We start from the raw sequence: 23,251 nt of genomic DNA, 5'->3' as shown, positions 1-23,251 counted from the left end.
ACTGACTAACCAGGTCCCGAATGGGGGGAGGGCCCTCGAAAAGCCTGGAATGATGCGTGAGAGACATGGATCAAGAGAGGAAGGGGGCCCACAGAGACAGCTTATGTATAGGGCCCAGAATTTTGTGCTACACCCCTGATTGTGTGTATTTGAGTGGGCAGGTGGTGGTGTTTGCACTGAACGTTTTATTTTGGTAATTCACTGGAAATTCATTAAAGAGGGTAAGGCACACGAGTAACGCCTCCTCCCGAATCCACGGCGACACCAGCTCTTAGGTGCACGTGCCACTCAGCGAACGGACGAGTGAAATTAATGAAAAACGGCAGTAAATCCAGGTCCGTGCGCAAATGTGCGCAATTGTGCTTGCGCTCCTTGTACCGGCTGCACACAATGAAACACACAATGCCCACTAGAGGGCGCTGCTTACAGAAATAAATGACCAAATGCAAAAATATCTTTTTGCGTGGGACCGATCTATTTGGGTGGGCTGCCCAGATAAAGTCAATGTATGGGAAACATTGGTGTTACTGCACTTATTTTAGTCTTTTTATGCTTTAACTTCCTCTAGCTTGCGTTATTTCCTTCATTAAAGACTAAAAGCATTAAATGGTATACATTCTGCTTCAGTGTCTTCCCACACATACTCAAATAAAAAACATTACAGCAATAATAAAAACTAACTGAACCGATCAAACAAATCTATTGAAAGTACTTTTTCCAAATTGCAACTGACAATTAAGGTCATGCATATATTTTTAATTCACCAGCGGTTCACTCTGTTGTGGCCTAACCTGTTGTCATTTCCTGTGGTTCTTAGCTTGTACCATGTATTTCATGTCGTTGACCTAAATATTAACAGCATAATTCATCACAGACTGAAGTATAACAAGGATAACAAAAAAGTTTTGAAAATTTTCATTGTGGCCATATTTAATACTGAACATTATTTCTATGATGACTCATAATTGATGAACGGAAATTCAGACAGCGTACGGATGCATTGCGATCAAAGACGTCTAGCCCACAGTTCTGTGGAGCTTCCGCAGAGCCACACTGGCTCTGAGCAGCAGCTGATGTGCAGACGCACTTCCTCCGCAGCTACAGAAGAATAAGCACTTCTTCCCCCACCATGGACAGTGTGGCGGGTGTGGTGTACGCAGCGCTGGAGCTGCTGATCGCCGTGGTGTGTTGCCTGGGCAACCTGCTGGCCATCTGGGCGGTGCGGGCCAGTGGCTCCCTGCGGAAGCCCACCTTCTGCTTCATGGCATCGCTGGCGGTGGCGGACTTCCTGGTGGGCGCTGTGGCGATCCCCGTGACCGTGCTGGTGGAGCACGGGGTCAGCACCTCCTTCGACAGCTGCCTGTTCCTCAGCTGCGTGGAGTTGCTGCTGGTGCAGGCCTCCATCCTCATGCTGCTGGTCATCGCGGTGGATCGCCACCTGCGCGTGCAGATGCCCCTCAGGTGGGTGCCAGCCTCACCTCAGCTGCACACCATATTCCTTGGCCCTTGTGTGGTGTGAGGTCACTGATGATGAGCTTGTGATTAGAATTTTCTTAACGGAACATTCTGATGCTGATGTCACAATCATTACTGGTAATTGAAAGCAATGGTGTTCTAGAACACTGACTTAGAATCTTGAAGAAAAAACAAAACATTCCAAAAAACCTACTCTTCCAAAATATTAACGAGCACCCAGGGCTGTTCTCTAACATTTGATTAAAGAGAGTGGTATGAAATATGTACTATGCGTATTTAACTGGAATGTCATTTTAAGTTTGCTCAGTATTTGACAGTGAATCCCTGGGGGACAGTGTTTATTTTGACTGACTAAGGTTCCCCACATTCCCTTGAACATGTCGCTTTGATGAATACCTGCTCCTTTAAATATTGAAAAATGAAGGATTGTGGCTATGTTTGACAACTGAGATGTGTGTTTAAAAACTTTTAAGTCAAATTTAGGACAGATTTTGTTGAAAGCAGTCCAAAGAAAATAAAAATTTTGAACGGATACAGACTGAATGAATATATAGAATATAACTGTAGTCTTGGACTACCCAATAACTGAATGCCACATCAGTATTATGGTGCTCCTTATTTTTCTCTTTCACGGTAACTCGCGTCGTATGACAACGATAAAAATTTCTCTCTGGTATCTACCATTTCAGTATTATCTGCAACATTCCTTTGTTTTACACTGTGGAATTTAACTGATGCTCTTACCCAAATCCGCTCACATAATTTACACTCTCTGCATACAGTCCATTTATATGGCTGGATATTTCTTTAAGCTATGTGGGTTAAGTGAAGAGTGCAATCGGGAAATCAAAACCCACAACCATGGAGTTATCAGTCCGGCTCTCTAACTACCACACCACAACACGTCAGCATCCGTCATGACTAGTTGTGTTTGTTCCTAAAGCTCGGACTATGCCCTCTACCTGGAATAGCCTGCAAAAGGATCTTAAACTTCAGGATCTAGTTATTTTTATTCCAAAACCGTTTCTATATGGACCGCGCTGTGTGCCTGGGGGCTTTGTCATGCTAAAAAAAGGAAAGGGCCTTCACCAAACTGTTGCCACAATGTTGAAAACACAGAATCATCTAGAATATAATTGCATTAAAATTTGCCTCTACTTTGGCCTAGCCCAAACCATGAAAAACAGCCCCAGACCATGGGTGTCCAGGTACATTTTTTGATCAAATTGTGTATGTCTACGGCTGCTCTTCTTGGCCAGTTCCCTCTTGGAAAACAGATCTTAATCTCAATTGGACTAACATTTCAATTTTAAGTGTAATGATCTCCTTGATGAAAATGGTTCTTGGCACTGTTCAGTATGAGGGTAATCTTTTCCAAAGCTGATTGTGCATATGAATATTGAGCATCCATGTGACAAGCAAGCCAGGCCAGTACGGAAAGCCAACGGTGCCAAATTGTCTTAAAAAATACGTCACATAATGGCTATTATTTTTGACCTGTTCACATGGCATTAGTAGCCAGGTTAACGCTTTCCATACATCTTAATCACCTCAACATGCTGTTTTTCAACACGGAAAAAATAAACGTGTCAAACAAGTACCTTTTTTTAAAGTTTGATGTGTTGGTTCTATTCATCTAAAGACATACAGTTTTCTGCTCCTGTTGACTTGGCAAGTTTTGCCTTGTCAACAGGTCAGGAACAACCGTGATGCGACGCAAGGTGTTTTTAAGGCTTTTTGGCACCGGTGACTTTCCGTAGGCCAGGAGCGAGAGAACATGTAGACTCAGGTTCTGCTGTGTTTTTGCAGGTACAAGCACAGCTTCACGCAGAGGCGCTGCTGGGCCGTGGTCGGAGCGTGCTGGCTGCTCGCCATTGCGTTCAGTTTCACGCCCATGTTCGGCTGGTACAACCGCCAGACCCTGGCCAAGATGGTGATGGAGAACTCCACCACCATCGTCTGCAGTTACTTGGACGTCATCCCCTTGACTTACCTGATCTACTTCCAGTTCTTTGGGTGCACGCTGCTTTCCCTGCTGGTGATGTGTGCCCTCTACGCACATCTCTTCCACTCCATCTCCAAGCGGCTGCAGAGGAGCCAGGCCCGGGCCACTGAATCCCACGCGTACTACGCCAAAGAGCGGAAGCTGGCCAAGTCCCTGCTGCTGGTCGTGGTCCTCTTCGCCATCGGCTTGTTGCCGCTGAGCCTCATGTACTGCGTTGAGTTCTCTGGAGGCGACGTCTCTCAGGACGTCTTCTATGTCGGGATCCTCCTCATGCACGCCAACTCCGCCGTCAATCCGGTCGTGTACGCCTTCAAGGTGCCGAAGATCCGCAGTGCGTACCTGCGGGCCTGGAGGAAGTGCGCCCTCTGCTGGCGGCAGGGGGTGTCACAGAGCCCCGACAGCATGGACTTCAGGACCAGAAGCAATTCATCGAAGACCTGACCAAGGAACGAGATTATTCTGAAAGTAGTCGACACACAGTCTAACTGTGTGCCCATATTACCATCAATAAGCCATTCTGCTTACTGTTAATCAGCACCATTTTAAAACATCGGGTGGGATTCAATCGACATTTGTCCTTAACTTTGACTAACAAAATCAAGAATTATCATCAATAATTGATACAAACGTGAATGTTTGTGACTGAGTGAGTGACTGAGTGAGTGATGAAGTTACACCATTGGTCAGCCAAGTTATGATGTCACACCATTGGTCGGCCGGTCCATCTATTTTGACCTGGTCTTGTTTTTCTTTACAAGAATACTTTGTCGAGTTCAGGAATCTCAGAAATCTCTTACTTGCCAAACTATATTTGCAAAGAAAATTTCCAACATTTGCAATTCCTTGTGAGTCAAAGTTAAATTGATTGTTGATTGAATCTTATATTTTTGTCATTTTTAATTTTACAATTTTATAATGTGTATGAGAAGCTTTCTTCAGATGCATGTTTTTTTTCTTTTAAAAAATATCGAATAAAATCAATCAATCAATCCATGTAATTGGTTTAATTTATGCTTGTAATGAAGTGCTATTTTAACATACACTGAAGAGACAAGCATGGGGCTTGTGGTTTCTATATCCTGTTTTGCAAAAGGTTATATTTAGATGAGCTAAATTTCCTGTGTTCAGTGTCTACCCGAGACTATATATTTTATCTTTCACAGATATAACTGAAATTCCTTCTAATTTAATTTTTATTATTATTAGGGGGCCAAGCACCGAAGGTGCGACAGCACCCTATTGTTATTGTTAGTTTTATTATTATTATTATTATTATTATTATTATTATTATTATTATGGGGCCAAGCACCAAAGGTGCGGAGGCACCCTATTGTTATTGTTTGATTTATTATTATTTTTCTGCCAAGGACGTCTATGGCAGCCCCTATAACTGACTGGTCGGTTTTTACAAAACTTTGCAGAATGGTAGAGGATCATGCCAACAGGCCATAAAACAAAATTTACATTGCTTGGCCAAAAGGGGGCGCTATAGCAAGCGATTGAAATACAAACTTTGAACATGTATATCTAATGCTCCGTTTGACCTAGAATCATGAACTTTTGCACACATATGCCGCTCCTCATGAGGAACAAATCTGCCTTAAGGACCCATAACTTCCGGTTACTTTGATTTTCCGCCATTTTTATTTTTATGCAAAACTATAAACGATCAAACTCTACCTAGGGTTTTTCACCAATCTGCACAAACCTTAGTATACATAATCTATGGAGCAATCTCTACTAATTTAAGGCATAACCACTATGTCGATTTTTTCTAAACTTGGCACATTGGTATAGGGGCACTCCAAATGGACAGACAACAAATATGAAGCCGATCGGCCATGAGGTGACGCTATCATGAGCTAATAGGTGTGGTTTTTGGACAACTTTGAACAAGCATATCTCCTGCCCCATCTCTTGGCCCCCGTAATCGCTGCTTGCAGCTATTATTATTATTATTATTATTATTTTCAAAACCAAAATCATTTATTGATTCATAAAATGAATCCAGGAAACTTGTTGAGCAAATGTGTTTAGAATAATAGTTCTAGCTTGTGCTAAAAGACTAGGTAAGAAATGTAACCTACTGTATTTGTTGCTATTGTCTGTGGAGAGCCATCTTGACCCCCTGTGGATCTGAGCTTGTCAATGTGTCATTCATAAGTCACCAGTTATAGAAATGAAACATATCATATTACATTACAGGCATTTAGCAGACGCTCTTATCCAGAGCGACTTACACAACTTTTTACATTGTATCCATTTATACAGCTGGATATATACTGAAGCAATTTCAGTGAAGTACCTTGTTCAAGGGTACAATGACATACACTGAAGAGACAAGCATGGGGCTTGTGGTTTCTATATCCTGTTTTGCAAAAGGTTATATTTATATGAGCTAAATTTCCTGTGTCCGGTGTCTACCCGAGACTATATATTTTATCTTTCACAGATATAACTGAAATTCCTTCTAATTTAATTTTTATTATTATTAGGGGGCCAAGCACCAAAGGTGCGGAGGCACCCTATTTTTATTGTTTGATTTATTATTATTTTTCTGCCAAGGACGTCTATGGCAGCCCCTATAACTGACTGGTCGGTTTTTACAAAACTTTGCAGAATGGTAGAGGATCATGCCAACAGGCCATAAAACAAATTTTACATTGCTTGGCCAAAAGGGGGCGCTATAGCAAGCGATTGAAATACAAACTTTGAACATGTATATCTAATGCCCCGTTTGACCTAGAATCATGAACTTTTGCACACATATGCCGCTCCTCATGAGGAACAAATCTGCCTCAAGGACCCATAACTTCCGGTTACTTTGATTTTCCGCCATTTTTATTTTTATGCAGAACTATAAACGATCAAACTCCACCTAGGGTTTTTCACCAATCTGCACAAACCTTAGTATACATAATCTATGGAGCAATCTCTACTAATTTAAGGCATAACCACTATGTCGATTTTTTCTAAACTTGGCACATTGGTATAGGGGCACTCCAAATGGACAGACAACAAATATGAAGCCGATGGAGGGAGGTAGGGAGGGAGGACACAAAGATCTGTTTCCATGGCACGGTGGAGAGGAGAGGAGGTGGTAGTGGAGGAAAGGAGGATACATTTTTCTAATGCTGGGGCACACACCACAAGCTCACTTAACCTTCTCGCAGATGTTCCATCGGCAGTGTGTCACAATGAGCGCTTCCTCTTACATTCTATTTCAGCGAGAGCTTTTCTCACCATTTCTCAGTGCCCATCTGGTTGACAGTTATTTTTAAAGCATGTGTTCACACTACACCTACATTGTGGTTACAAAAGTATAGATAGAGACGAGCAATGTAGCTTTTCCTTTTTTATGAGAACTGCAGAAAGATTTGGTGAATTAAAGAAGAGGTTATAACTCCTGCTGTATAGGACGACTTCACAGGAAGCTGAAGTTTCACATTATAGTAATTTAATTCCCCCCCACTAGGTGGCGACTTTACCATACAAAGTGAGATATATATCGAGGATGACGAGGAGACTATTCAAAATATTACAAAAGGACTTTATTTTTTTAGCTTTTTCGCATATGCATTGCTTAATTTCAGAAGTACATTACATTACATTACAGGCATTTGGCAGATGCTCTTATCCAGAGCGACGTACAACAAAGTGTATAACAATAACCAGGAACAAGTATGATGAAAACCCTAGAGAGAAGTACCAGTCCAAGTGCAGGGAACAACCGCATAGTTCAGCTTGGACCCTGAAGGTTAAATTGATTAACACTAACACAACGAGAACAGCAACAACGCAGTCTATGAAAAAAATACAAGCAGTAGTCAAGACAGGTGCATTAACTAGCTAACCTACGAAACAGCTACCTAGTTACAACCCTAAGCTTACAGTCATTTAAGAGATTACAGGGAGGTAGGGAGGGGTGGGGAGAGGTGCAGCCTGAAGAGGTGAGTCTTCAGTCGTCGCTTGAAATGGGTCAGTGTCTCAGCTGTTCTGACCTCCACGGGGAGGTCATTCCACCATCGTCGGGCCAGAACAGACAGGAGACGTGTTCAGGAAGCGCAGGTGAATGCAATGTCAGTGAAATATATGCTCTCGAGCCCTCATGACCATGTATACTCAGCACTTTAACAGAGTTTTAGATGTTGTGAAAGTGTTCAACAACTGCTTGTTAATAAAAAAATGTTTTAAAAACAACCAAATTACAAGACCACTTCATTTTTAATGAGTCTTTTTTTCCTCCAATGGCATATTATGTCATATTCTTTACTGGTGTATTGATTTTAAATGTTGCATATATAATAATGATGTGATATGAAATGACGTGATCATTTTGTGAGGAATCAGACTATCCATCATTTATTCTAGCCTGTGAACATATCAGACCAAGGGTGTAATTTATGAGGGGGGTAAAGGTGTTAACAGCCCCCCCCCCCCAAATAATATTGCATAGGGATGGAAAAAACTAATTCTTATACAAAAAGAAGGGGATTTCACGTTGGAATTGGGACATACTGATCAGAAATACACTGAAGTACTTTCCCCTTACATGTAATCAGCAATGAAAATAGAAAATAACCCTAGAGGGCTGCAGTGCTCAGACTAAAGTTGTTCACAGTGTGTTATCAGTTTATGCACAGCCCAGTAGTTCATTTCACAGTATTGCCCTGTAATGAACTATGTGGTGCACGGGGGGGGGGGAGGGGGGTGAAGGGTGGGGGGATGGGGGTCATTAAACTCAAGTTAACCGCTTATCTAAGGAACGGTTTGCTAAATTTATCAAGCCGCGACTTATCTTTATTAGAACTTTCCATGGAGCGTCTACTTTCGGCAGTTATTTCTGTTCGCTTTGCCTGTGTCCTCGTTTGGCCCGCAGATCGCGGCCGTTTGCGTTCGGACGACCGCGGTCAGTAAGAGCGCTGCGAGCCAATAGCGTGCTAACTACTGTTACATGCGTTACTCATAAAACACTATGTTAGGCTACCATGCCAACTCTCTAATAATGTCTAATGTTGAATCATTGACAGGTAATTGAAAGGAAACCTGGATTTATTTTTTTTAAAAGCTAAATGTAACTCTCCCCACCACCCCCCCCTCCAGGAAAATAGTTCACATTACAGGGTTACATACGCGGTATTTTTTAGTGTTTGAGTGTGCACGTGTGCGTCTGCTCGTAGTTCTCCTGATTGGTTCTGTTACAGTGTAAATGCATGGTGCATTGGCAGGCCAGATGAGTCTGATTAATGTAGATGTGTAGAGAACGCCTCACGGTTAAACTTTAACCTTAACGCGACCCTGTGATGAGTCCACAGTGGAAGTCCATTATTTCCACATGGAGCCACACAGGCTAGTACACCATTATATGAAAAAAAAAATAGCATGCTGAAGTGTACTATTGTATACTTAAGAATCCATGAAGTATGATTAAAGTTTTATATCGAGTATGCTTAGTATGCTATTTTTTCACATGGTACGTACTATGTACCTCAGTCAGGACTGACTGGAGTTTGTCAGTCAAATTTCCTGTCAAATAGAGACTGTCCACTTTCACACGGTAGCTTGGTTTGGTCGGAGCAACCCAGTGTCTGGAGGAGAAGAACGGTCCGATCTGGAGAGGTTGGAAAGGGTGCTCAGGCCCAAACAGTAGACATAATGTCCCAGATATAAAGAACTCCAGAGACCAGGTATTTTTACACCTTTTTGCACCCCCACCTTCCACCCCTCCACCCCTCCACCCCTCCCCTGGCATCGTTCTGAGTCACAGTCACCTGCTCCCCCCACCCATGGAAATCTTGCCAGCCAGAGTGATGTATGGGTCCATATCTGAGCCTGCTCATGCACTCGGGACAGTCTCCCATGTTAATCAGTACCTGGGAGTCACACCGGGACACGGCTATGAGGGCTTATCACAGGGCAGCTCGCCTGCCTGTAGTCTGAATCCCCGGGGGAGAAATCCCATGTGACCACACCCATACCCAAATTGACCAATCACCTGCATTGTTACCTAGGAAACTATATATGTCCAGTATTTAGAGGGAAGTACAGGAATGACTGATTTTTTTTTTCTCTCTCTCTCCAGGTAAATTGTTGTGCCTGAAAATGTATTGCTTTCATTGTGAAACATTACTATAATTACCCTGCACATTTCATTTTAACCATGAATTCGCTTGGAACATGACATTGTAATGTTTCTGTGTTTTTATTTGTAATATTTTTTTAGGTATTTTTGGTGTATTTAAGCATGTTTCCCAGTGTTTTGCTGACACTGCATTATTTGGACCAATGAATAAATGAATCCCTGAATTGCTTAGATTTTCTTTCCCCTTTATTTATTTGCAGTGCTGCATCAATAGTTTTGACCACACTGGCCATTTCCTGTAAGTGGACTGCAAGGCAGAGACATTTAATTGAACGACAACAATTCACTATCACATCCTGATTACAGCATAAACAACAGAACTCATTACAGAAACATTTCTGAAAAATTCAGACAAAAACAAACCTTCCAGCTCACGCTCGGGTAGCGTACCGTCACACCCATTCAGATCCAGGCATGCTAGCCCTCGTCTAGTAGAGATATTTCCAGTAGGGGGATTCCTTCTCGCTGCCTGTGGTCAGTGTGCCACACAAGGAAGGCAATAGACTGTATAGTTATCACCTGAACAGGATGCAATCCCTCCCACCAAACTATACAACCTACTACCTCAGCTTGTGAAGGCACGTTCCTAAGCAGGAGAGTCACCAGGGATTTTAGGAACATGGAAAGATCTCACATTGGGCCCCACCACCCCAGAAAATCTTATGTTCTAATATTTTTTTGAGGACCCCTGTCAGTCAGGGCCCTTGCAATTGTCCTAACCCCCCACAGCACCCCCGTCCGTAAGCACGTCACAGAGACCGCGTCCCCTAACCCACATGGATGAGTGCTCTCCTCCTCTCAGACCCTGAGCTCCCCAAACAATTAGAGCGGGGCTGCCCAACCCTGTTCCTGGAGGTCTACCGTCCTGTAGGTTTTCATTTCAACCCTAATTCTGTACTCCAAATTATACTAATGAGCAGCTCAGCGAGATCTCTAGCTGTTGAACGAGGTGGGCTTTGTTAGGGTTGGAGTGAAAGCCCACAGGACGGTAGATCTCTAGCTGCTGAATGAGGTGAGCTTTGGTAGGGTTGGAGTGAAAACCTACAGGACGGTAGATCTCTAGCAGTTGAATGAGGTGTGCTTTGTTAGGGTTGGAGTGAAAGCCCACACCTTTCACCTCCCTCTCTTCATGAGCGCCTTTAAGACCAGGATGCTCAATCTGGCCTTCAAGGTCAGTGGCACTGCTTGTTTTCTGTTCTGCCTGATAGTCCGTAGTCCAGTAATGTTTCTGATCGGCCAGAGGTTAGACTCACCCGGTGCGGCAGGTTTAAACCAGTCCGTAATTGGAGGGAATGAAGGGAAACCAGCAGCACTACCTGACCCCCGAGGGCCCCAGAGTATCCCTGGTTTAAGGCTCAATAATGGGTGTGAGAGGGATAACGAAATGAATCTGGCCTAGCGTGGCGTAGCCGTGGAACATGGGATCCAGCGGGATTTCGGCCATACTGAATGGTGGACCTCCGCAGGACTCGCCGATGGGATGATTTTACCGTCTCCTTAGGAAAGACAGTAGATTGTATAGTTACCTCAGAGAGGGGATGCAAACCCCACAACTATCCAATCTACTACCTCAGCCTCAAGGACAGTGTCTTTACAACAGCAGCCATCACCTGCGAAAGGAAGAACAGGTACATGAGAGAGAGAGAGAGAGAGAGAGAGAGAGAGAGAGAGTCCGTCAATCAATTAGTCAAGCAATCAATACATTTGTCTAATATAGCTTTGCAATGCTCCCTTCACAAAAAGAAATATCATGGAAAGCCAATTATAAGAGACTAAATACAAAACTTTTCCTATTTGTGAGTGAATTTAAATGGAAAAACCAGTAGCTCTCCAAAAATAGTAGGGGTAGTAGGTGGGGATCATCGTTGTGCGTTAGGAGCAGATTATGGAAATCCAAATGGAGAAGAGATATGACCTTGCGATGAACGGGCTGGTGGATGCTCATCGGAAGCTTTGCAGGATGCAGAGTTACCCTCGCTGCGATTCTGAGACCACCATCGATGGATGAGCGTTTGGAGAGAGGGGTGGAGAGAGGGGTGGAAAGATGGCCCCGGGTTTTTTGACTCCCCTCTCAGGTGGAGTTTACCCCCGTAACCTGGCAACCGTGCGGCTCGCTCTGGTGAAGCGTCCCCAAAGCCGCGGGCGAACGTTGGCACCAATCTTACGTGGAATTATCCCAAAGGCTGCGATGATCGTCTTCTTAGCCTACGTTTTATCTTTTTTTTTATTCCAAAAAACCCGGGCCCGGTCCACAAAAGCGATTTAAGGGGTGAACGCCACAAATGCTCGGCTTGACTGCAAAAGACCCCCCCCACCATCCCAAAAAAAGGAATAAAATACCCCCCGTCCAGAGGACCACTGTAGATTTAAAAAAGACTCCAAAACAGGTGTATCATTCCAACAGTAAAAAAAAAAAAAAAAAAAACACAAAGTAAAGACTATCGCGCTTATTTATGAAGGCAGAATTTTCAAAAAAAAAAACCCAAACAAAAAAAAAACAAACATGAAAGACAAGGCAGCCGCCATAGAAACGGCGCTAATTTGTGAAAAGCCCAACGCGTAACTCACTGGCATCCAGAAAAAGGCTGGCATGTGATCGAGGGAAGCTGCTCGACTCTCTGCCAGGAATGAGTGCCCATTTTTGTCAAAAAACCTGGTCTGATTCCAGCCTCGAGACCCCGTGGAAACGGGCTGTTTAACAGGCAGAAGTAAAGAGCCCAATTTAAACATGTCTTCCTCCAGCTGCCTCCCCTTGCCTATACAAAGCTGTGCACAGCCTGCTTCTCGAAGGAGTAGGGAGGAAGAAAAAAAAAAAAAAAAACACAAAACAAAATGGCCGCCCTTCAGCCATTTTAGGTTGCTGGACTTGGCACTTGTGAACGACTTCGCGTCTTCTCCAGATTCTGATCTAAATGGTCGGACTGTCTGGCCAAATTGACATCTGGGCTTTCATTTTTCATACAGTGAAAGTAGATGAATTTTATTCATTTTATTGACTTAATATGCGTGTCACTTAAGGACTGTATATCTAGCTGTCACTTTCGATCAGTGCAGAACGCACCCTCTTAATCCCTGGAGTTTGAACCTGTGAAGTAATTTATAAATGAATGCTTGAGGATTACTGCTGCACGCCGCTCTTTAATAGCTTTAATCAGTGGCGTCCTGTTGTCAGACCAGGTGGCAGAGCGGGCATGAAACGTAGAATCTGATGACAACAGACGCTAGAAAAAAAAAAAGAAGAAAAATCAGTCGAGATTTTGGGCTCGCTCAGTCCTTACTGTTTTGGCAGAGTCAGCAGGGGAGAGTGGATGCCAGGCACTGACGGTACAGGATCGGGGGGGGGCGAGGGGGGTTTGGGGAGGGGTGGGGGGGCGGGGGGGGGGGGCTTCTTGCTGCATCGTCACCGCAGAGGAGACCAGGAAGGGAGGGGTCGAGCGCTGGCGAGAGGGTGGCGAGGGGACTAGAGGGTCCCGCTTTGCATAAATTAGCATGAGAAGCAGGCGCGGCTGAAGTTCATTAGCATGCAGGATTCCTCTCTGGCCTAATTAACACAGGGACAGTGATTGAAATGTTTTGGCAAGGAAATGGACCCCACAACAGCAAGGGCCATGCAGAGGGGTGGCAAAAAAAGCGGCTTTTGGGGGAAGAGGACTGGGGGGGGGGGGGGTGGGGGGGGGGATGGCTGGACCCTAATTGAGATGTTGAATTAATTAGTTGGAAAATTTGTATCCAAGCCCTCTGATTGGTCAATGCCTGGCAAGGGGGGGCGGAGGCTGATTTAAGTTTTGGTGAAATACCGGGCGTGGCTTCGGGGACCAGGCCAAGAGACATGCACTGTCACCGACGGCTGCCCCATTACGATATTTCAACATGAAACATCAGATTTGTTTGCTTAGTTTTTCCCCGGGTAATTTTACTTCTGTTATGTTCATTATATATTTGAAAATAACATTTTTCTTCATCTTCTTCTTCATCGTCTTCTTCTTATGATTATTATTGCTAGTTGAAGAAGAAGAAGAAGAAGAGGGAGCAGGCCGAGAAGGTGGTGGAGGAAAGGCTAATAGCCATTAACAATGGTAGCATAAATAAGGGGGTTTGTTTAGAGGCTGGTTACTGCAGCTCCCCCTAGTGGAGGTGCTCTGTCAGTGTGACTGTGGGCTCTATAGTCCCTCGTGGCACCACTGTGCGCCCCCATTCTCTCCACCCCACCACCCCCAACCCAACCCAACCCAACCCCTGCACACCGGGCAGTTTCCTCTATCCAGCCGGCACGTGCTTTGGCTTCTCATGGGCGTGTCTGCCCCACGGAGGGAGGGTAGGAGGCGGATCCCAAAACGGGTTGGTGAAGCCCCCGTGACCTCTCTGACGGGGGCTCCGTCGTGCTCGGGGTTTTAAAGAAGCGCTGCCATTGGCTGCCGGAGTCTGTTTAATCCGCTTGATTTCCTGTCCCTCTTATCAGTCATTCATTTTTAACAACTGTCTATGAAAAATTAGCTTTTGTTTTTTTTTGGTGTGAAGTTTCAGTCGTGCCACTCAATTCTCGATCAACGTCAGTTTTTTTTACGACAGAAAGGTTTTGTTTTGTTTGTGCTGCGTGCGTATGTCCTAGATGTTGAAAAACCGCTCCATCAACATTTGTGATTGGCTAAAATAACACATGAACAAACCGTCTCTAACCATATCTATAAGACAATCCTCACAGGTCATTTTTGGGTAACTATACGGGCCAAGGGCTATCATACTGCAGAGAACACATTTAATATCTTTTACAGTCTGGCAGGATGTGAGTTTATGAGCTGTAAAATGGGGTCAATCAAATCTCAACAGAGAGGCAAGTGACACCAAAGCCAGCTCGAGCAAACGCAGCCCAGATGACTAGCTGAGAAAAAAAGAAAAGAAAAGGAAAAACACACAATCCTTAAATCATTTTCTCACTGAGCCCTAGCTCTTACGACAACTGTGCCCACAGTCCACTCCACTGCCTTACAAATAGCGCATGCTAGAAACAGAATTGCTCCACGTTGAGTTCCAAGCGCTCATTTTCGCGAACCACTCTTCTCGAGTCATCTTGAGCTTTCTCAGAAGACCACCTTGCTGTCCCTTTCTGTGATACAGAAACTGAAGTGAGGAGGGTGCGAGGAGGGGGGGGGGGGGGGGGGGGGTGAAACACCCAAAATCAGCCACACAAAGAGGCGTCTCTCAGGGCGGTTCAGTGAGGAATGTCGTGGATGGCTCACCCCCATCGGCTGAAAAACTACGCGCCATTCGCTTGGGGCAGAGGACTCCAAAACTCAGAGTTTACCAGACTGCATCGCAGAACCGGCGATGGTACATAATGGATATATAACTGTACCTATGGGTGCACCGCTTTTTTTTTTTTGGGGGGGGGGGGGGGGGGGGGGGGGGCGGGGTGCAGGGTGACTCAGGCAGTTGCTATGCCATGCCCCCTCCCCCCGCACCCCCACCCAAACCGCCAACACCACCACGCCTCCGGACGCCCCTGCCAAGACAAGGGAGGCATCTGCATGGCAGGCTGCATTTTAATAAAGAAGGGGGGGGGGGGGGGGATGTGCGAAGCTTTTTTTGGGGGGGGGGGGGGGGGCGGTTGGGCGCTTTTATGGATCACCGACAAGGAAGCAGCGGGCGCCTGTTATCAAAAGACAAATCCGAGACGAGGACCCCGTATCGCTTAATTTGGGGGGCGCTCCCGCTACCAACTGCCCTTAGCGTGACAGCGCCCCAAAACAAGCAAATCAACTCTTCCACAAATATCGCTCGGCGAGCAGCGAGATGAGAGATTTCATCATTCGCAGAAACAGACGGATGTACGTGCTTTTCCTATTTACCACCTCAGGGGGAGTTCATTTATTTTCATATTTAAAAAAAATATATATATGTTTCTCTAATTTATTAAACAGATAAAATAATAAAAATGGTCGTGAGTGATTCAAGTCCATGGCGATTAAATATGCCAGGTGCATAAATCTAAGATCATTTGTTCATAAAAGCATTTTTGAAAATTCGTTCGTTTAGGCCCATCTACGAACCATCTGTAAGGCATACTGCAAGCGATGCCTGTCTGTCTGTCCCCTCGTCAGCATAATTAACATGCAATTCTAATCGTTGTTTGGTTTTTCTAATTAAGGCAGGATTGAAAGGTCTGTTTTGATATGATAATAGCTAAGACAAATGCACAATTATCATATTAAGCTCCGTCTTTATTAATCGCTCTCGGTTATGTCTTTCCATCCACTTTTTTGGCAGAGAAAATCTGCACTAGCTCCACTTCAAAGTGGGTTTATAACCTGTAAACTCACCTTTATTTTTAAACATATTTATTAAACTCACTAAATATTTAAATGGCACAAGTTTGCTCTTTTGGTTTTTCGCCCCAATCCCTTTGGTCGTCCTTCACAGAGAAAATGTCTGCATTGTAAAGCAAAATTTAATTGCCTGGCTTTTATGTTCCAGAACTTGGATGACATTTAGAAACAATAATATTTAGGTTGTTCAGCATGTATTTCTCTAATGTGGACATGCACTTGAAATTTAAATTATTCCAGTCCGTATGGCCAACCATATGTCCGTCTCTTGGCTGGAGGGGCAACGCTCGTTGTATGAAATTCAGCCCTGGCATGAGGTCAATAAGTCTCCCTACTTATGAAATGTATGTATTATAATGTTACCTTGGTAACCGCCAGTCCCTATGATTAATGATATATGACAAAGTTCACCCCTGGGGATTTTTCTCTCAGCCAGTTGGCTAAACAAAGCTGTGCAATAATTCATCAGCCATTTTTTTTTTCTTTTTTTTTGAAGAAATGTACACTGATAGTTTATAAACGTGACACAACATTTTACGCATGTAAAAACTACACTAGAATTACTTCAGCTTGCCGGAACATTCATCAATAATAAGCAGAGAATTGGGATGTTTATTTTCAAACAGATTTTTCACTGTCATTTTTCTATACTAACCATTAATTATGCGTATTCTGAATATTTTCCTTGGAAATATAAAACAAATAGTTTGCTAGCTAACAACAGAATCCATCTAGCTTATTCTTCCATGGCTGATGCAAAAAGCTCCTTTCGGTTGAAATTAATTTCCTCTAGTTAAAGAAGCATGGCTTGTAGCACTTGTGTTGCAATGGCTTGACCCTTTATGGTGTGGCATCACAAATATGTGATTAGAATGTTCTTAACTGAACATTTTTGTGCTGATGTCACAATCACTACTGGTAATTGAAAGCAACGGAGTTCTAGAACACCGAGTTAGAATTCTGAAGAAAAAGCATTCCAAAAAAACCTACTCTTCAAAGGAGTAGCATTATACTCAAAGGACTGATTTATGACAATTCTTAAATAAAGGACTGAACTGATTTTACAGAATTACATTACAGAAAATCTTCTTTAATTAAAAAATCACAGAAATTAAAAACACGATTCTGCTGCATTCCGTTGAGAATGCATTATCTGTATATCATATGTCAATAAACGCACTGGCACTGTGATTTGAGAAATAAATATATAAAAATTGTGATGGAAAATTAAATGTAGCTGCCTTATCATTTTTGTTAAACTAATTAAAACTAATAATAAAATAACATAATTATACAATAAATTTATTTTGAATGCATCAATTGCCTCTCTCCACATCATTTTTAAGCGTACTCACACAATTATATTGACAGATGAATCAATACAAATTATCATCTGCCCTAGCAAAACGTATACCTCAGGTGCCTTTTCAAGTAGCAGGAATTAAGTTTATTTATTTTTTTGTGGCTGTGAATTTAAGAGAGAAAATGTGCAAGCGTTTCCGGTGTACAAGGCTGATTTATACGGTTGCACGTTGTACTATGCCACGGAGGGGTTCGGCCATATTTAATTTCTCTTCCACTTGCTTTTTTCTTTATTTTAATTCTGTTCTGAAATCCCAAATGCAGGGAGGAACACACATCTGTTAAATCAATAAGGTAAAATAAATGAATAATATGAATGAATTTACACATAGCAGTCCGTGACAAATATGAAATGAACGTTTGTGAATGCATTTTCACAAACACTCATCACATCAAAATCATAATTCAGAGATAGAGCTTGGGGGTTAGCTGACTTTCTGAGATTAACTATGAAAAATTGGCCCAGACAGTTTTTGTGTGCAACGGAGGGATATTTTAGATATTCACAGAATTTTCTGAAGACCAGCTGGCTTTATGACGTATGGTATAAGGCCTTTGAGGTCTACAGCAAGAAAATACACTTAAAGTAACTCAAAAGTAACTCAAACATCTGTAATTTAATAACATTTATTCTTTCATTGCATACAAAAATTGCCTGAGCCAATCAGAAACTTGTTCTAGAACTTCTCTTCTTGTGCTGAAAAACAGGTTACTGCAACTACCAGAACTGAGTCATCCGCCCCCTCCCCCCCACCCATCTGAAACAGGCCGACGCTGTCAATAAATGAGCTGGGCCCACTCGAAAACCGCCCACCCCCCCCCCCCCCCTGTCCCCGTTCGACACGAGGTTCCAGTAAAAAGGTTACCTTTCCTCCCGCTCATTCCCCCGCGTTCGGCCCTGGAACGGTCCGCCGATCCCAGGAGGTCCACCAATCAGGCTTTCCGAAAGACGGCTCTGCTCGTCGCCCGCGACCGTTTGGACGAAGCGATCTCGGACGAATCACGCCAGATCGCGAGGTGTGTAGGACACATTTCCGAGCCACGCTGGATCTACTTTCTTCTGCGTTGGATCTAGTTCTTCTTTCATTTTGTGTCTCTCCCATTGCTTATATTTATATATATATTTACATATATATTTTTTTCTTTTTATCACGCCCCCCCCTCCCTCCCTCCCTCCCTCCCTCCCCGAGGTCTGTTTCATCGAGCTAACCCGAAAACGCCCTGCTAGCAGAAATAGCGGTGCGGAACAGGAAGTGCCTCCGCTGCTGACCTTGTTTGACATCATCCTGCAGGCTCACGAGGGCCCGCGTTGGGCCTGCCCCCTCGTCGCGATAGCGCAGGCGGCTCGCCCCCCCCCCCCCCCCCAACCCCCCCACCCCCCCGCGCTCGCAAAAAAAAAAAAAAAACGGGGCCGGCAGTCAACTCAAATATTTGACTTCCTGTTTGGCTTCTTTTTAATGGAGGTCGTTACATCAGCGCAACCCAGGAAGTTTACGGACGCAAAGCGACCGCAGCGGGACTTGACTTACAGCTAAAAAAAACCCCAAAAAAACCCCCCATGGCATGTACAGTAGACGGCTGTTTGATTGAAGAGCAACGAGGGGGGAATAGGTCTGAAATATTGTTTAGAATCTCCGTGTTACTTGTGTTTTTATACACCTGCTAAGGCATGGTTACCACACATTTGTGTTTAAAAGCTGCATCACGTCTAAACGACACCTGGACCTTAAAGTTTACACTCCAGAATGTCCCTCCAGCTCTTGTTCTGAGCAGCCATTATCATTTTACATTTTTGCTTTTTTTTTGTTGTTGTTGTAAGATCATAATCATAATCTGATTTGGATCCAAGTAACTTCACCACATTTTCATGGTGGAATGAGAAAGTAACCTTTACCACAGTCTATAAGAGCATTAAAGCTGACCAAAAAAAAAAAAAAATTATAGTCGCGTATTGCTAATTAGCCTTGGCTCACGTGCACAACGTCATGGAAACAACAACTGAAAATGTCAGCAGTCAATGTATATATGAATCAAGCAATGAGGGTGGAAAGCAACAGACATATTCAATGAGCACAGCGTTGCTGCATAGGGGCGGCGAGTGCAAGTCACATTAGAGGTAGGTGCCTTTATAGGTGTACCTGATCAACCATACAAACTGCAGGAAGTCTTTTCTACCTAGTAACACACACTTCCTTAACAGGAAGGAGAAGATTTGAGGTTTTAGGAGCATGGCTTTCTCCTCCAGTCAAACTCTGGGACTCTTAAACACGCCCTCGGCCACGTGCTTATCTATTGCAAAAGGCCGATTAACGTGAAACGTGGGTAATTCACATTCAATTAATTACATTTTTCCCCATTACTAACTTCTTCTATCACTCTGTTTTCTTTTCCTCTCGATCTCAAAAGCCAAGTTCACATGAGCACATTTTAAAGCCAAAGCAAGTGACACGTTTCTCTGCCGTGACTGTAAAAAAGGGAAACACCGACACCAGATTCTTTGTGCAGATATGAGTGAAATCTAAATGCAAAATGTCATCATGTGGTCACATGCAAATTCCCAGATTACACATGCAGTGGCTCACAGTAATTTTGAAAAGAAGGCCTAGCTCACAAACCATGTTATGTGTGTGTGAGCGCACACACACACACACACACACACACACACACACACAGAAGTGTCAATGGCGGTAAAGCAAGCCATCATGAAGCTGAGTAGATCAATCAGACATAGCCAAAGTCAAAATCAACAGTTTGGTACATTGTTAAGAAGCAAGAACACACTGGGGATCTCAGCAATAGACCACTACAGTCGATGAACAAAAATATTTTCAGTTCAGAAGAAAAACTCGTTTTTGACTGTCAAGCATATCAAGAACACTGTCCAGGATGTAGGCATAGATGTGTCAAAGATTACCATACTGAGGAGACTACACCAGCGTCACCTCAGTCCGTTCACCGCAAGATGCTTCACCTTGCAGCAGGTGACCCCGAACATACTGCTAAAGTAACCAAGGAGTTCTTCTGGGCCAAAAAATGGGATGTTCGTGATTGGCTGAGTCAATCACCGGATCTGGATCCTATTGAGTATGCATCCAACGTGCTGGAGCACACACCAGAAACACAAAAAAACATGTCAATGAACAAAATACTTATATACGGCCCTATAACTTCACTATCTGTGAAACTTACATACTATTTTAATACTTATTTCCATTGTAAACGAACATGGCCTTATTTGAACAGGGCCTGATATTTTATTTGAGGCCAAACAGACAGTTTGAAGCTTTGAGTCTGACTCGGTAAGCCTGTGTTTCGTGCTTGCTGTGATGTCACAGCAGCCAGAGACAGGAAGACAAGGCCCATAGTCAGAAACTGTAATAGCAGGAAGTACTGTAGGGCTGGCAGTCAAAGGGGGGCAGGGGTGGGGGGGGGGAAGCAACAAAAAAAAACATAATCAAGAATCATGATGAGTTCAAATGAGGTGAGCAGAGGGGGGAGGAGTCTGAACTCTCCTCTTCCTCCTCTCTCCTCCCTCCCTCTCCTCCCCCCCTCCCGTACGTCGTTTCTGCGAACACGCAAAACACCGTGCAAGCAAATGCTCTTTACTCCTATTTTTTTCTGTTCCAAAGCCTTCGCACAAATACGTGCCGTTCAAACATTAACTCTTCCAGCTAGTTTTCAAATATTACCTCAGCCAGGGGCACACGATAGCACAAATACGTCTTAAACTCACACACGGCACGGTAAAACCGACTTTTGAAGCATGAGGAATATTTTTTGTGTTCAGTGGAAGATGGAGTGAAAGCACAGAACTGAAAGGGTGAAAGAAGGACAGCAGTTACCTGAAAATAAAGAGAAAGTGTTTTTCGTTTTTCGTTCGTTTGTTGCAGGAATGGCCGTATCTCAAACACGTGGCAGCTACGCGCCATCTTGGCGGGCACGCGCTTTGGGGTTACTCTCTAAAATTCACTCGTGTTTACAGGTCCGTTTGACAAATCGCATGCAATCAGAATTTAAGTTTGTATGGATTATTTAATTTACTATCGTATGGAAAATGGTTTGATCTTCATTCTCCCTCCAGATCACTTAATGATCAGGTAACAGTGCACATTTTTGAAATATGGAAGCCTGCTTTCAAATGTCTGCATTATTATAGCCATTTTTGCTGAAAAGAGTGTTTAATTAGAATTCATTCTTAAAGATTTTTCTTTTTCGTGTGTTCTCACCCCTTTGCACTGCCACACACAGCGGTTATTTCTGAGCCCTTCTGGGTCATTCATTAACCAATACATCTGAAAGTTTGTTTCAAAAGATAATATAGTTTTTAAAACATGATAAGCATGAACAAAAGTGCAAAAGAAGCACCAGAAAATGCGAGCAGGATCACAATAATGAAATGTGAAATCCAAGTCCAAGAAATATTAATCCAAAAAAAATAAATAAATACAATACTGCTCATAATTTATCCTGGCATGTTGCTACATTACATGTGTGCGTGTGTGTGTGTGTGTGTGTGTGTGTGTGTGTGTGTGTGTGTGTGTGCGTGTGATCGTATGTTTGTGAATTATTTGTTGTGTTTAGTTTTGAACAGTCACGGTTTCTTCCATTTAAAGAGCCTAAAGAATCACAAAAATAACATTTGAAACTAGTAAGTTTCGTCAATGTGCTTTGACTGAACCCACTGTTTGTGCATACTCTAGTTACCGTTTCTTTCAAACAACTTGAGGAGACACAACACAGGAGGTTGAAATGTAATTGCAAAAAAAAAGCTCAATAATGGAAAAGAATAAAGTATTTGATGAAGAGAGGGAACAGGGTGAGCTCTGCAATTCTGTGTGCAGTATTATAGGTATTTTACTGATGCAACAGTCACTACTGGTACTGGTGAGAGATGGAGTTCTAGAACACTGACTTAGAATTTTGAAAAAAGAAAACTATCCAAACAAATATACTCTTCAAAGAGCTAAATATTTCCCTACCGTTACACTCCTGTGTGTCCTCTTTTTAATGTCAGTGATAAGCCTCTTCAAACAACTTTACAGCAGCAGTTAGTGATGCAGGGTTTTTTTTTTTACTCAACTGTGCAAACCAGTAAAAGAGAGAAACAAAAAAGGGGAACCATCTGTTTCAAGTCTGACGCAAAGAAGAAGTACCTTGAATTTGTAGTTTGTAGCCCCAGAGGTGTTCGAACAGGTTCGGCGAGCCATTTTGCCTTCGAAACGCAGGAAGTATAGAGTCGCAGCAACGTGTTCAGTTAGGTCGCAGGTAGAAGTCCTTGCTCACCGCTTTTGTCCTTTCAGCCCTGCAGAGGAGCACCCGGACCCCCGGCCAGGGCCTGCCCGCCCGCTCAGCCGCGGTGTCGGTTGTTGTTTTCTTTTGAAAGCTTGGCAGTCACGAGGTGCCAGGAGAAAGCAGTCCGACATGTCTGCATCACGCCCTGGACAACAACTTCCTTCGTGCGTTTAGTGGGGAGGGGGGGGAGGGGAAGGGGGGGGGGGGGAAAGGAACCCGAAACACTAGAGATCGTTTTTTTTTTTTTTTTTTTTTTGAAAAGTAACCGAAAAAACAATGTTTTTAGATCCGTGTGAAGACGCATCTCTTCCGAAGCTCCCGGTGAAAAAGTTTCCCTGGCTTTTACTCTCTTTTTTTTGTTTTGTCTCAAACGAAGAGGAAGGCTGTGGAAATGGCGGTATAGCAGTATGGCGGAAGGGGGGCGCGGCAGACACGTTTGCAGGAGAAAGGTGGCGATGAAGAGGAGGAAGAGGAGGAGGACGAGGAACGGGAGAAAAGAGAGAGAGAGAGAGAAAGCGTAAAGGAGGAAGGGGAAGGACAGGTGCGCAGCGAGGCCCTGACCTGCGGGGGTACCTGGAGCGCTCCGTGTGGCGGGGGGGGGGGGGGGGACCCCGGCGAGGGTGTCCGGCACGGCGTGCGGCGGCATTCTGG

General features: G+C 43.8%; 1 protein-coding gene and 2 long non-coding RNA genes across 3 annotated transcripts; 1 reads left to right on the top strand and 2 right to left on the bottom strand.

Annotated features, from left to right (window-relative positions):
• The first annotated feature begins 1,102 nt into the window (after nt 1-1,102).
• LOC118210965 (adenosine receptor A3-like) lies at nt 1,103-4,441 on the top strand. Its single transcript, XM_035387515.1, has 2 exons — nt 1,103-1,461; nt 3,286-4,441. The coding sequence occupies exons 1-2, from the start codon at nt 1,130-1,132 to the stop codon at nt 3,920-3,922; spliced, it is 969 nt and encodes a 322-aa protein (XP_035243406.1). The 5' UTR covers nt 1,103-1,129; the 3' UTR covers nt 3,923-4,441.
• On the bottom strand, nt 1,415-22,821 carry LOC118210966. Its single transcript, XR_004761941.1, has 3 exons — nt 22,462-22,821; nt 3,470-3,918; nt 1,415-1,524 (listed from the first exon to the last, which is right to left on the bottom strand). It is a non-coding gene; the product is annotated as an uncharacterized LOC118210966 (long non-coding RNA).
• LOC118210967 lies at nt 9,791-18,665 on the bottom strand. Its single transcript, XR_004761942.1, has 2 exons — nt 18,175-18,665; nt 9,791-11,233 (listed from the first exon to the last, which is right to left on the bottom strand). It is a non-coding gene; the product is annotated as an uncharacterized LOC118210967 (long non-coding RNA).
• Nucleotides 22,822-23,251: the final 430 nt, after the last annotated feature.

The sequence above is a fragment of the Anguilla anguilla genome, chromosome 13 (assembly GCF_013347855.1).
Source record: "Anguilla anguilla isolate fAngAng1 chromosome 13, fAngAng1.pri, whole genome shotgun sequence".
NCBI classification, from domain to species: Eukaryota; Metazoa; Chordata; class Actinopteri; order Anguilliformes; family Anguillidae; genus Anguilla; species Anguilla anguilla.
This window is presented reverse-complemented; position numbering and strand designations above follow the sequence as displayed.

Bases quoted from the DNA above. Each gene is read 5' to 3' on its own strand.
- LOC118210965 (XM_035387515.1), top strand. From the start codon at position 1,130: ATGGACAGTGTGGCGGGTGTGGTGTACGCAGCGCTGGAGCTGCTGATC. The intron at 1,462-3,285 runs GTGGGTGCCAGC...GTGTTTTTGCAG, and splicing joins CGCGTGCAGATGCCCCTCAG to GTACAAGCACAGCTTCACGC.